General features: G+C 35.9%; 1 protein-coding gene across 8 annotated transcripts in view; it reads right to left on the reverse strand.

The window, feature by feature from the left end:
• The window catches only part of Tsga10 (testis specific 10), a 291,349-nt gene that overhangs the window by 228,669 nt on the left and 47,967 nt on the right, over positions 1-14,713 (reverse strand). For 7 of the 8 annotated variants that reach the window (XM_078028531.1, XM_078028528.1, XM_078028529.1 and 4 more), the window contains one exon: positions 1,093-1,208. The exons of the other annotated variant lie outside the window; for it this stretch is intronic. In XM_078028531.1, the coding sequence (XP_077884657.1) occupies positions 1,093-1,208 (116 nt within the window). The remainder of the gene's footprint in view (positions 1-1,092; positions 1,209-14,713) is intronic. 8 annotated transcript variants of the gene reach the window in all.

Genomic DNA, 14,713 nt, shown 5'->3' on the forward strand with positions numbered 1-14,713 from the left:
CTTCACTTCCCATTTCTAAACCCACACCCAAGACTATTTAAACTTTAAAACTCCAATGTGACAAATCCTATAAACACATTTTTATCCTCATCTTGTTTCATTACTTAAAAGTACCTGACAAGTGATCATACCCTCCCTTTTAAAAATCCTTGGTTCTCTTGCCTTTCAAAATAACACTCACTTCTGGGTTTTCTTCCTACTTCTTTGGCTTCTTCTTATTCTGTCCTGGATCATCATCTCCTCTTTCTCTATATTCTTCCTATGTGATCTTATGGTTTTAAAATATAATTTATAGGTTGACGTATCCCAAATATATATTGTTAGCTTAGATTTGTCTTCTGAGATACAAATTCATATATCCAACTTCTTACTTTACATCTTTACTTGGACTCAAAACATCAAAAAATGAGTTCTCCTTCAGCATTCCCTTCTATATTACTCTTTTAATATTTCTTGTTTCAATTAACAGAAATGCTACCTAACTGTTCATGCCAGACATTTATTCAACTACATAATAGCAAATGTTAATTTTTTTTCCTCAGCTTAAAAATAGGCTCTTTTAAGGCCCTGAAAAAAATCTGCTGTATATTTCTAAGAAGATTTAAGTTATGACCATACTTTTGTACAGATCACTGGTAAAAAAACACATAGATTTTATAAATGTCATTTTCATTATAAACCCAAGTGATATCTTAGACATAGCCAAACATATGTATACTTTCCACCAAAAGTTTTATGTCTATAGATATGTATATATTTATATACACACATGCATACACTATTTCATTACAACAGCTATGAGCAAGTTGCATCATATTGAAATTGAAAATTTAAAATTTAACATAAATTTTAAGAATGTAACTATTTTGTCTAGCTATTTCTTCACTGACAATTTTAAGTCATAACTAAATATGATCCTAAATCTAAGTAAAAATAATCTTACTATCAAATAAAAATGAATTTTCATTATTTTTGATTCATAAACTTTTAGATTAAGGATCCATTTCCAAGTTTATCTATTTTATAACTAGACAGAACACATTTTTCTATGAGACTTAAGAAAAAACTACAAGTAACGGAAAAAAAACTTACCAATTTTTTCATCCAAGCACATAATTTTCTCCTGAGTAAGCTGTAGTTCATATTTTTTCTTAGCAAGATGTCGCTGAGTATCAGAAAGATCTTTTTCTGTGTTTTCATATAAAAGTCTGCAAATATTTTAATAATAAAACTAATTCTGAAATTTTTAAGTTTTGTCAACTTTTAGTGTATTTAAATATAAAAAAATTAAGAATGCCTTTTTTTTTTTTTTTTTTTTTGGTATCGGGGATTGAACCCAGGGGTGTTTAACCACCAAGCCACATCCCCAGCCCTTTTTACTTTTTTATTTTGAGGTAGGGTCTTACAGAGTTGCTTAGGGCCTCACTAAATTGCTGAGATTGGCTTTGAACTCATGAACCTTCCTGCCTCAGCCTCCTGAGCTACTGGGATTACAGGCATGTGCCATTGTGCCCTGCTAATATATTTTTTTAAAAAAATAAAATCACATGATAAGAAGTATGGAAAATAAAGGGTAAAAAAGGGATCATCAATCCACCACTCAAATGTAAGCTATTATGATTTTGTTGATATTCACTAATATTTGGTACATTTTTGGTACCATACTATTAATTCAAAATTGAACTCTGATTTTTTTTTTTTACCAAAACTTTCTCTTTAATAAATTTTTAAGTTTTGTAATAAAGCCCTCCAAATCAGTATTTTCTGACTGAAAAATATTATGTAATAGTCAATTATGTTTAAGCAAACATGACCATTTATTTACTTAACTGCACCTCTATTACCAAACATAGTTTCATTCCAGGTTCTCAGTTTTATAACTAAATTTCATTCATTTTACAAGCATTTACTAAGTGGCTGGTATGGACCAAGCAACAGGTGCTGACTAATCTTTGGTGAACTAAGTAGGAAATGGCCCTGCAGTTCATAGTCAACATTTAAGTATAAGACTTTTTAACTTTTGTAAATATAGAATACTAGATAATAATCTTAAAGCCCTTTCACCACAAAATACTCAGAGATATTGAATATAAGAAGTATCCTTTAAATGTATAGCAAAACTTCAAAGAATTTGTAAATAATATAATAAAACTTATACTAGTTATAGCCAAGGTTTGTCTGTCTCAATAGCCTACAGTCTGGTGTTTTAATTCAGAAACAGAACATGAGGGTACAGAGATATCTGCAACACAAAGAATAAACTAAGAAATCTCACATAAAGCCACTGAGGATTAAACCATTAGTGGGAAAGTCAGACCTGAGACCTTGCCAATTGTTGCTAGGCACTGGGAAATAATAACAAGGAATTTCCCCTGGGGATTCCTTTTTTTTTTTTTAATTGGTTCTTTTTAGTTATACATAATAGAATAATTCATTTTGATATAATTGTACAAATATGGAATATAAGCTATTCTAGCTAGAACCCCATTTTTCTTAAACCCAAGACAAGATCTCAAAATAGAAGTTGTTTCTAGGTTGGTCATATAAACCTGAGATACTCAGCAAAACCTCTCTGAGACATGCACAGAATTTAAAGCCCAGAAAAAGTCCTACTAATAATGGATACAAAATTCAAAATTACCAATTCTTACGGTATTAATAAACCATACAACCTATTGGTGAATGAAAGTAACCAAATTATATTGTGTGTATGCATAAGGATGTAAAAATGAATCCCATAAGTATAATTGTGATGCACTAATAAAAAACATTTTTTTTAAAAAAAATACCTTAGTAAGAGTCCAAAAACACAAACTAAATTAGATCCCCAAGAACTACAGAATATAGCACTACCAAATAGAAACTTAAAAGCAGACATGTTTAAATACAAAGACATAAAATTAGAATAAAAAGAAAAAAACAGATTTGAAAAATAACCAGAAAGCTTCATGAAATTATACTAATATCATTACAATTTTTAAAATAATACAACTCAATGAACACGTTAAAGACAGACAAAGCTGAAAAGACAATTAAGGACCTGGGAAATCTTTCCATCTCATAACCGTTTGGATTTTTTTTTTTTTAACCTGTGCTCTAAAATGAGTAATTTCCTCTAATCTGGTTTTTTCCCCTCTCTGGGAGCTACATGCCCAGCTTCTGGACTTCTCTGTATTTTTGTAACTTTCTTTAAACTATGAAATTATTTTAAAGCACTAAAACAAACTAACAAATTCCCAGACCCAGGCCACACAAATAAATCAATTAAATACAAATCTTTGGCAGTGGGAATCAAAAAAAAAAAAAAAACATAGTGTTTTTTTTGTTTTTGTTTTTTTATTTTTGCCTAAGTTCCTCATCTGATTCCACTCTGCAGTCTGAGTTGCTAAGAAAAGCCTCCTGGTACTGCTTTACCTATAGGAACAAAAGGTGAGAAACTGACAAAGGAGGTATATGTGAAGCAAAAGATGACAGTAGTTTTACAGTGTCGGGGCCTCTTCATCCACCATACACAGATAAAACATCCCAGTATACATTATGGCCATTTTAAGCTGTTATACTACATTACAACCAAATATTCCCCCAAATAACCATAAGATCTCTGTCAAACACTGGGAACCACCTAATAAGAAAGAAGAAAATGGAAAACTACATGCATAATCATAAATTATCAAATCCAGATCAATAAATCACTAATCATAAACCAGGCATTCAAAAAAAACAAACCTTAAAAATTATGCTGATAGTTTGTATTGCAGAATCTTGCAATGTCATAAAACAGATTTTTAAGAATTGTCCAGAATATATTTAGAAATGGCTTTTACCAAAGCCTAAAGGGACTCTAGTGTAAATTACCGAATATGCAGTTTTAAGCCCTATTTGGGGCTTAAAAACCAACTCTTGCCTGTAATCTCAGTGCCACAGGAGGCTGAAACAAGGAATCACAAGTTCAAAGCCAGCCTTACCAAGTTAGCAAGGCCCTAAGCAATTTAGAAACACCGTGTCTCAAGGGGCTGGGGTTGTGGCTCAGTGGTAGAGCGTTCACCTAGTATGTGCAAGGCACTGGGTTCAATCCTCAGCATCACATAAAAATAAATAAATAAAATAAAGGTATTGTGTCTACAACTAAAAAAAACAAACATCCTGTCTCAAAATAAAAAAGGGGTGGGACATAGGATGTGCCTCAGTGGTTAAGTGACCCTGGTTTCAATCCCTGGTACATAAAAAACAAAAAAACAATTCTTATGTGCAGTCTAGGTAGCTGATATCCAAAACCAAGTTCTTTAGATCTCAGAGATATGTGCACACCCATGTTTACTGCAGCACTATACAAAATAGCCAAGAGGTGGAAACAAGCCAACAATGGGTGAATGCATAAAGAGAATGTGGTATACACGGGAGACAATTACTCAGCCTTTACAAGAAAGGAAATTCTGTGTTATGGTGTCTAACATGGATGAACTCTGAAGTTATTATGCTAAATGAAACAAGCCAGTCACAGAAATGGAAATAATGCATGATTCTACTTATATGAGGTACCTAAAATAGTCAAACTCTTAAGAACAGAAAGTAGAATGGCAGATTTCCAGGGGGAAGGGGAAATGGGGAATTGGTTAATGGAAAAAGAATTTTAGTTTTCAACATAAAAAAGTTATATTTATTTAAAACAACATGCTTACAGTTAGTATTATTGTATTATATGCTTAAGATAACTAAGATGCTAAGGTTTTATGTGGTTTTGGCAATACAAGCAAACAAATAAGAAAATCAGAATTCTGCCATAGATGTTCATTTTATTCCTCATTCCCCAAAATCAAACTGAACCAGTCATAGTCACTGGACATAGAGACTAATTTTCTTCTTATAGATCTCTCTATCAATTGTTCAACTATATGGGAAATTCTAGTATCTTGAACCTAAGAATATTAGATTCAAAGGTGCAGATAAGACATTTTAAAAACTATCTCTGGGAGGAATTCTGAAAAACACTCCAGCTTTTAAGAACTGGCTTATCTGTAACAACATAACTACTTAGAAAGCAAGGCTCATTGGAACAGAATAGAAATACTGAAAATGAGTCTTGCTTTGAAACACTAGAGATCGTTCTTCACCAGCAGAGAAAATCAAACAAGTTACTCAACAGTTAATATACTCAAGTAACCAAAATTTGAACTGTATTATTTAATTAAGACCTATTAATTAAATTTATGTGTATAAGAAATCATGTAGAAAGAAGAACATGGCTGCCAGCGAAGAGGCAGCACATACAATGCCTCCGTGGTAAGGGGATCAGAGAGACTCATTAATACACCCACATGCGTCCTGCGGGGAAACTTCAAGCAAATTTCCTCTGAAAGGAGACCTTCCTGGAACTAGTAAGTTTAATAGGAGGTGTCAGATTGTCACAAAATACTGAATCTCGGCAACCCAGAGCAGGGGCACAGTCCCACTGGGGGCCACCGAATGGCCGCTGCCTACACACTGCAGTGAGCATAGGAGCAGACACTAACCGCCTGGACCCCCACGGGCGGGCTCTGTGAACCCAAGCCGACCGCTGCCCACACGCTGCAGCATTCGTGGGAACGGTCGTTGCCTGCCTGGGTCCCCGCGAACTGGCTCTGTGAATCGCAGCTGGCGCAGGCCACACGCTGCATTGTTCTTGGGAACCATTGCTGCCTGCCTGGATCCCCGCGGGCGGGCCCTGTGAACCCAAGCCGACCACCGACCACCGCCCACACGCGGCAGCGAGTTTAGGAGCAGGAGCGACCTGCCCGGGTCCCCGCGAGCTGGCTCTGTGAATCGCAGCCGGCGCAGGCCACATGCTGCATTGTTCTTGGGAACCATTGCTGCCTGCCTGGATCCCCGCGGGCGGGCCCTGTGAACCCAAGCCGACCGCCGCCCACACGCTGCAGCGAGTTTAGGAGCAGGAGCGGCCTGCCTGGGTCCCCGCAGCCCGGCTTTGTGAACCGCCCACACGTAACATCGAACTTGGGAGCCGTTGCTGGCTGTCTGCCTGTCCCCCCCGCATCCCCCGGGCTGGCTTGGTGAACCTCAACCAGCCGCTGCTCACACGGTGCAGTGAACTTGGGAGCCGGTGCTGCCTGCTTGGCTGCTTGGGCCCCCGCAGACCAGCTCTGTGAACCGTTGCTGGCTACCGCCAAGCGGCCGCTGCCTACACCCTTGCAGTGAGTGGGGGAGCAGGCGCTGCCTGCCCGCCCCGAGGGCCCGACTCTGTGAACCTCCTCTGGCGGTTTGGAGCTGCAGACGACCACCCTCCACCTGCCAACCCAGTGCTGCAAACGACCCCTGACCAGCTCTGCAAAAGGCCCCGCCCACACAGCGAACAGCAGGAATGGAGGCCCGCCCAATCCGGGAGGAAGTACCGCTGCACAGTGACTGACTCCCACCTACTGAGAGGAGAAACTTGGCCCGGTGGGCATAGCTCCACCCACTGGAAGAGCAGTTAATCGAACTCTAGGACTGCATTTATAAAATTTTTTTTTCTTTTGCTGTCTTTTTAAATGTTTTTTAATCCATCTTATTTTATTTTATTCTATTTTTTAAATCTCATTTTCCATTTCTACTATTATTATTTTTCTTTAAATCCCTTTTAATCTTCTATTTTTTTCTATCCTTCTTTTCTCCTGTCTTTACATCTCTTTTTAATTTTCTTATTCCCCCTTCCTTGAATTCTACCTGCTTACTCTTATTCTCTTTAGTGACTTCTACCCATCCCTTCTAATACCTTTCCTCCCAAGCTTCAAATATATTTATAGGAGTAAACAGTAACTCAGCAGTCAAACAGAACAAGAAACAATATGAACAGCATGAAAAAGCAAGGAAGAAAAGGAGTGCAAACAATGCAGGGCAGCCTAAATATTCAGACGGATATAGAATCACCAGAAAAATGGTCATATAAAGAACTCATGGAACACCTGAGACAGATGGAACAGAACCTTAAAGAGGATACAAGACAGCAAATTCAAGCAGCGAAAGAACACATTGAGAATGTATTACACAAACAGATAAAGGAAGAAGTTAAGCATCTTTATCAGGAGATAGAGACTATAAAAAAGAATCAAACCATAATCTTAGAAATGAAGGAAACTATAAACCAAATTAAAAACTCAAATGAGAGTATCATTAATAGAGTGGAGCAAGTAGAAGCTAGAACATCAGATAATGAAGACAAAATATATCATCTGGAAAAGAGGCTAGCCATCTCAGATAGGCTGGTTAAAAATCATGAGACAAGCATACAAGAGATATGTGATAATATAAAAAAACCAAATTTAAGAGTCATTGGGATAGAGGAAGGGATAGAGATTCAAACAAGGGGAATGAGTAATCTACTAGATGAAATAATCACAGAAAACTTTCCAGAATTAAAAAAGGAAACAGATATTCAAATTGTAGATGCATACAGGACACCGAACATACAAAATCACAGTAGACCAACGCCAAGACACATTGTTATGAAGATATCCAATATACAGAACAAAGAGAAAATATTAAAAGCTACAAGAGAAAAGAGAAAGATTACATTCAGGGTAAACCAATAAGGTTAACAATGGACTTCTCAACTCAGACGCTGAAAGCGAGAAGATCCTGGAATAACGTATTTCAAACACTGAAAGACAATGGATGCCAACCAAGAATTCTGTACCCAGCAAAATTAAGCTTCAGATACGACAACGAAATAAAAATCTTTCACGATAAACAAAAACTAAAAGAATTTGCAGCCAGAAAACCAGCGTTGCAAAGCATCTTGAGCAAAACACTTCACGAGGAAGAAACGGAAAACAATAACCAAAGCCAACAGTGGGAAGTACCTCAGTAAAGACAGACGGAGGGGGGAAAACTAATCATGGTGAAACAAACGCAATTAAAAAAAAAAAAACGAGATAAATAATCAAATATGGCTGGAAGTACAAACCATATATCAATAGTAACTCTAAACATTAATGGTTTAAACACTCCAATAAAGCGACATAGGCTGGTAACATGGATCAAAAAAACAAATCCAACAATATGCTGTCTCCAGGAGACTCACCTGACTGGAAAAGACATACACAGGCTGAAGGTGAAAGGCTGGGAAAAAATATACCACGTACACGCTCCTCGCAAGCAAGCAGGGGTGGCCATCCTCATATCGAATAAAATCGACTTCAAGACTAAGTTAATCCAAAGGGATAAGGAAGGACATTATACACTGTTAAAAGGAACCATTAAACAACAAGACATAACAATTATCAATATTTATGCACCAAATAATGGCGCTTCGAAGTTTATAAAACAAATTCTCCTCAAGTTCAAGAATCAAATAGACCACAACACAATAATAATGGGTGACTTCAACACACCTCTCTCACCATTGGACAGATCCTCCAAGCAAAAGTTGAATAAAGAAACTATAGACCTCAATACCACAATCAATAACCTAGACTTAACTGACATATATAGAATATACCAACCATCATCGAATGGATATACTTTTTTCTCAGCAGCACATGGATCCTTCTCAAAAATAGACCATATATTATGCCATAGGGCAACCCTCAATAAATATAAAGGGGTAGAGATTATACCATGCATTTTATCTGATCATAATGGATTGAAACTGGAAATTAATGATAAAAGAAGGAAGGGAAAATCCAATATCACATGGAAAATGAACAATATGTTACTGAATGATCAAAGGGTTACAGAAGACATAAAGGAGGAAATCAAAAAATTCTTAGAGATAAATGAAAATGCAGACACAACCTATCGGAATCTATGGGACACAATGAAAGCAGTTTTAAGAGGGAAATTCATCGCCTGGAGGTCATTCCTCAAAAGAAGGAAAAACCAACAAATAAATGAGCTCACACTTCATCTCAAAGCCCTAGAAAAGGAAGAGCAAAACAATAGCAAATGCAGCAGAAAGCAAGAAATAATTAAAATCAGAGCGGAAATCAATGAAATTGAAACAAAAGAAACTATTGAAAAAATTAACAAAACTAAAAGTTGGTTCTTTGAAAAAATAAACAAGATTGACAAACCTTTAGCCATGCTAACGAAGAGAAGAAGAGAGAGAACTCAAATTACTAACATAAGGGATGAAAAAGGCAATATCACAACAGATGCCACAGAAATACAGAAGACAATTAGAAACTATTTTGAAAACCTATATTCCAATAAAATAGAAGATAGTGAAGACATCAATAAATTTCTTAAGACATATGATTTGCCCAGACTGAGTCAGGAGGACACACACGATTTGAACAGACCAATATCAATGGATGAAATTGAAGAAGTAATCAAAAGACTACCAACCAAGAAAAGCCCAGGACCGGATGGGTATACAGCGGAGTTTTACAAAACCTTTAAAGAAGAATTAATACCAATACTTTTCAAGTTATTCCAGGAAATAGAAAAAGAGGGAGTCCTTCCAAATTCATTCTATGAGGCCAACATCACATTGATTCCGAAACCAGACAAAGACACATCAAAGAAAGAAAACTACAGACCAATATCTCTGATGAACCTAGATGCAAAAATCCTCAATAAAATTCTGGCGAATCGGATACAAAGACACATCAAAAAAATTGTGCACCATGATCAAGTAGGATTCATCCCTGGGATGCAGGGATGGTTCAATATACGGAAATCAATAAATGTAATTCACCATATCAATAGACTTAAAGATAAGAACCATATGATCATCTCGATAGACGCAGAAAAAGCATTCGACAAAGTACAGCATCCCTTTATGTTCAAAACATTAGAAAAACTAGGGATAACAGAAACTTACCTCGATATTGTAAAAGCTATTTACGCTAAGCCCCAGGCTAGCATCATTCTGAATGGAGAAAAATTGAAGGCATTCCCCTTAAAATCAGGAACAAGACAGGGATGCCCTCTATCACCACTTCTATTCAATATAGTTCTCGAAACACTGGCCAGAGCAATTAGACAAACGAAAGAAATTAAAGGCATAAAAATTGGAAAGGAAGAACTTAAATTATCACTATTTGCAGATGACATGATTCTATACCTAGAAGAACCAAAATGGTCTAAAAAAAACTACTAGAACTAATAAATGAATTCAGCAAAGTGGCAGGATATAAAATCAACACGCACAAATCAAAGGCATTTCTGTATATCAGCAACAAAACCTCTGAAATGGAAATAAGGAAAACCACTCCATTCACAATATCCTCAAAAAAAAATAAAATACTTGGGAATCAACCTAACAAAAGAGGTGAAAGATTTATACAATGAAAACTACAGATCCCTAAAAAGAGAAGTAGAAGAAGATCTTAGAAGATGGAAAGATATACCCTGTTCATGGATAGGCAGAACTAACATCATCAAAATGGCGATATTACCAAAAGTCCTCTATAGGTTTAATGCAATGCCAATCAAAATCCCAATGGCATTGCTTGTAGAAATAGATAAAGCAATCATGAAATTCATATGGAAGAATAAAAGACCCAGAATAGCAAAAGCAATTCTAAGCAGGAAGTGTGAATCAGGTGGTATAGCAATACCAGATTTCAAACTATACTACAGAGCAATAGTAACAAAAACAGCATGGTACTGGTACCAAAACAGGCGGGTAGACCAATGGTACAGAATAGAGGATACAGAGACTAATCCACAAAGTTACAACTATCTTATATTTGATAAAGGGGCTAAAAGCATGCAATGGAGGAAGGATAGCATCTTCAACAAATGGTGTTGGGAAAACTGGAAATCCATATGCAACAAAATGAAACTGAATCCCCTCCTCTCACCATGCACAAAAATTAGCTCAAAATGGATCAAGGACCTTGATATCAAATCAGAGACTCTGCGTATGATAGAAGAAAAAGTTGGCTACGATCTACATATTGTGGGATCAGGCTCCAAATTCCTTAACAGGACACCCATAGCACAAGAGTTAATAGCAAGAATCAACAAATGGGACTTACTTAAACTAAAAAGTTTTTTCACAGCAAGAGAAACAATAAGAGAAGTAAATCGGGAGTCTACATCATGGGAACAAATTTTTACCCCCCACACTTCAGATAGAGCCTTAATATCCAGAGTTTACAAAGAACTCAAAAAATTAGACAATAAGACAACAAATAACCCAATCAACAAATGGGCCAAGGACCTGAACAGACACTTCTCAGAGGAGGACATACTATCAATCAACAGATACATGAAAAAATGCTCACCATCTCTAGCAGTCAGAGAAATGCAAATCAAAACTACCCTAAGATACCATCTCACTCCAGTAAGATTGGCAGCCATTATGAAGTCAAATAATAACAAGTGCTGGCGAGGATGTGGGGAAAAGGGTACTCTTATACATTGCTGGTGGGACTGCAAATTGGTTCGGCCAATTTGGAAAGCAGTATGGAGATTCCTGGGAAAGCTGGGAATGGAACCACCATTTGACCCAGTTATTGCCCTTCTTGGTCTATTCCCTGAAGACCTTAAAAGAGCGTACTACAGGGATACTGCCACATCGATGTTCACAGCAGCACAATTCACAATAGCTAGACTGTGGAACCAACCCAGATGCCCTTCAATGGATGAATGGATTAAAAAAATGTGGCATTTATACATCATGGAGTATTACGCAGCACTAAAAAATGACAAAATCATGGAATTTGCAGGGAAATGGATGGCATTAGAGCAGATTATGCTCAGTGAAGCTAGCCAATCCCTAAAAAACAAATACCAAATGTCTTCTTTGATATAATGAGAGCAACTAAGAATAGAGTAGGGAGGAAGAGCAGGAAGAAAAGATTGACATTAAACAGAGGCACGAGTTGGGAGGGAAAGAGAGAGAAAAGTGGAATTGCATGGAAATGGAAAGAGACCCTCATTGTTATAAAAAACTACATAAAAGAGGTTGTGAGGGTAATTGGAAGAAAAATAAGGAGAGAAATGAATTACAGTAGATGGGATAGAAAGAGAAGATGGGGGGAGGGGGATAGTAGAGGATTGGAAAGGTAGCAGAATACATCAGTCACTAGTATGGCACTATGTAAAAATGTGAATGTGTAACCTATGTGATTCTGCAATCTGTATTTGGGGTAAAAATGGGAGTTCATAACTCACTTGAAACTATTGTTCGAAGTATGATATGTCAAGAGCTTTGTAATGTTGTGAACAACCAATAAAAAAAAAAAAGAAATCATGTAAAGGGAGGACTGTCTATATGTAATATGCACACATAGGCAAAATTAATCAATGGTAATACGTGCAAAGTGATAGGGAGAAGGGAAACTGAATGGAAAAGGAAGTAGGGAATTATCTGGAGGGAAGGAAATGTTCTCTTTTCTATCTTTCATATATTTTTTAAAGTTGTGGCTACACAGGCATAATATATGTGTCTAAACTCATGAAATTGACTTTTTATTGTACCTTAATTATCTAAATCTAAAAATATATAATAGTGTCCCCCCAAAAAAGGTAAAAGTGGGGCAAAATTTTAAAAGAAATTCTGAAGATTATTCTTCTGTCAGAAAAAAAATTGATAAAAGGAATGAAGGGCAATGAAAAGAAAAAATGGGCAGATATATAGGCCAATCTACACAAGACCCAACTAAGCAAACAACTAGTGTGTCTTATTAAGTGTGTGTGTGTGTGTGTGTGTGTGTGTGTGTGTGTGTGTGTATTTACACTCATATACTATTAAAATATAGAACCACAATGGCACATAAGTTGAGAAGGAGCTTCTAAATGGAGATCCTGTTCTAAGGTCCTTGTGATTTCTCAGATAAACATTAAAAGAATAAAGAATCCAAAATCAATCCAAAAGAAGGCAGGAAATGAGAAAAAAATGATCATATGTAGAACAATAAAAAGGCCAATGACATGCTAGCTTTAAACTAAAAGGTATAAATTATAAAATGATCCAGTTGCAATATAAAGATAGATTTAAAGACTTAATCATGTTTATGAAAGATAGCTAAAACAAAGATATGGAAAGGTTAATAGTAAAAGAATAGTAAACATTTTTCATGAAAATGAATACCAAAAAAAATCTGGCATAGCTACTTAAATATCAGACAAGAGGTAAGAAACATGATTAGAGATAAAGATCACTTAGTAATATAAAATTTCTAAGTTTATATGTTCCTAAGGACATACCTCAAATATATAAGGAAAAAACTGACAGCTCTACAAGGGAAGCATATTCACAATCAGAATGGAAAAATTTAACATACTAGAAATTAAAATAGATATGAAAATGATATAAAATTTAGTGTAGAATATTTGAATAACATAATTACAAACTTGACTTAATAGGTAAATAAAAAACATACCTCAATCGCCAGGCACAGTGACATATACCTGTAATCCCAGCAGCTTGGGAGGCTGAGGCAGGAGAATTATAAGTTCAAAGCCAGCCTCAGCAACTTAGAGAGGCCCTAAGCAACCTAGTGAGACCCTGTCTCAAAATAAAACATAAAACAGGCTGGGGATGTGGTTCAGTGGTTAAGCACTCCTGGGTTCAATCCCCAATACCAAAAAATAAAATAAAAATAAAAATAAAAATACACAGCTCATTATCAGAAACTAACCATAAAATAGAAATTAATAAATGTTAGAAATATAAAACTTAATAGTATGCTCTGCAAAGTAATTAAGTAATAAATCAATCATAAAAAGATAACTGAAAATTCATTGTGATTTTGGGTTGAGATTGTGGCTTAGCGGTAGAGCACTCGCCTAGCATGGGCAGGACCCGGGTTCAATTCTCAGCAACACATTAAAAAAAAAAAAAGGCATTGTACAGTGTCCAACTACAAAAAAGATATTTTTAAAAAATTAATTGTGATTTTGAACATTTAAAAAATTATGCTTATGCCAGGTGTAGTAGTGCATGCCTATCATCCTATTCAGGAGGCTGAGACAGGAGGATCACAAGTTCGAGGCCTGCATCAGCAATTTAGAAAAGCCCTAAGCAATTTATCGAGACCCTGCCTCAAAAATAAAAAGGCTGTGGATATGGCTCAATTGTGAAGCACCCCTGGGTTAAATCTCTGAGACCAAGAAAAAAAAATGATGCTTTTAAACAACCAATGGATCAAATGGGAAATAATATTAGAAAAAAAAACTTTATGAGGAAAATAGTACATATCATAGTTTGTGTGGAATACAACTAAAGCATTTTGAGGAAAATTTATAGCCTTAAATATTTCTATTAGGAAAAAAGGGCCCAAAAGGTAATAAGGTAAACATTCATCTGAAGAAACTGGGGGTAATGGGGGGCCAGCAGAAGAAAGAAAATAATAAGAGTTAGTGAAATAATAAGGAAACAACAGAAAAGATCATAACCAAAGCAAAAAGCTGATACACTGAAAAGACTGATATCCAAATCCAGAACAGAAAAATAGGAAATCATTCCAGATTCTGTGGACAGTAAAAACGTTCATAGGCTATTATAAAGAACATTATGAGGAACATTGTTTTAAAAATTAGACAGAATGTATAAATACCTAAAAAATATACTGACTGGAAAAGGAAGAAAAGTTTAATTGCTTCTTTTTAAAAAAATATTTATTTTTTAGCTGTAGTTGGACACAATACCTTTATTTTATTTATTTATATGTGTGCTGAGGATCAAACCCAGGGCCTCGCATGTGCTAGGCAAGCGCTATACTGCTGAACTACAACCCCAGCCCTTAATTCCTTCTTTATCTATTAAATAAATGAAATAAAAACT

This window comes from Ictidomys tridecemlineatus, chromosome 12, assembly GCF_052094955.1.
Source record: "Ictidomys tridecemlineatus isolate mIctTri1 chromosome 12, mIctTri1.hap1, whole genome shotgun sequence".
NCBI lineage: Eukaryota > Metazoa > Chordata > Mammalia > Rodentia > Sciuridae > Ictidomys > Ictidomys tridecemlineatus.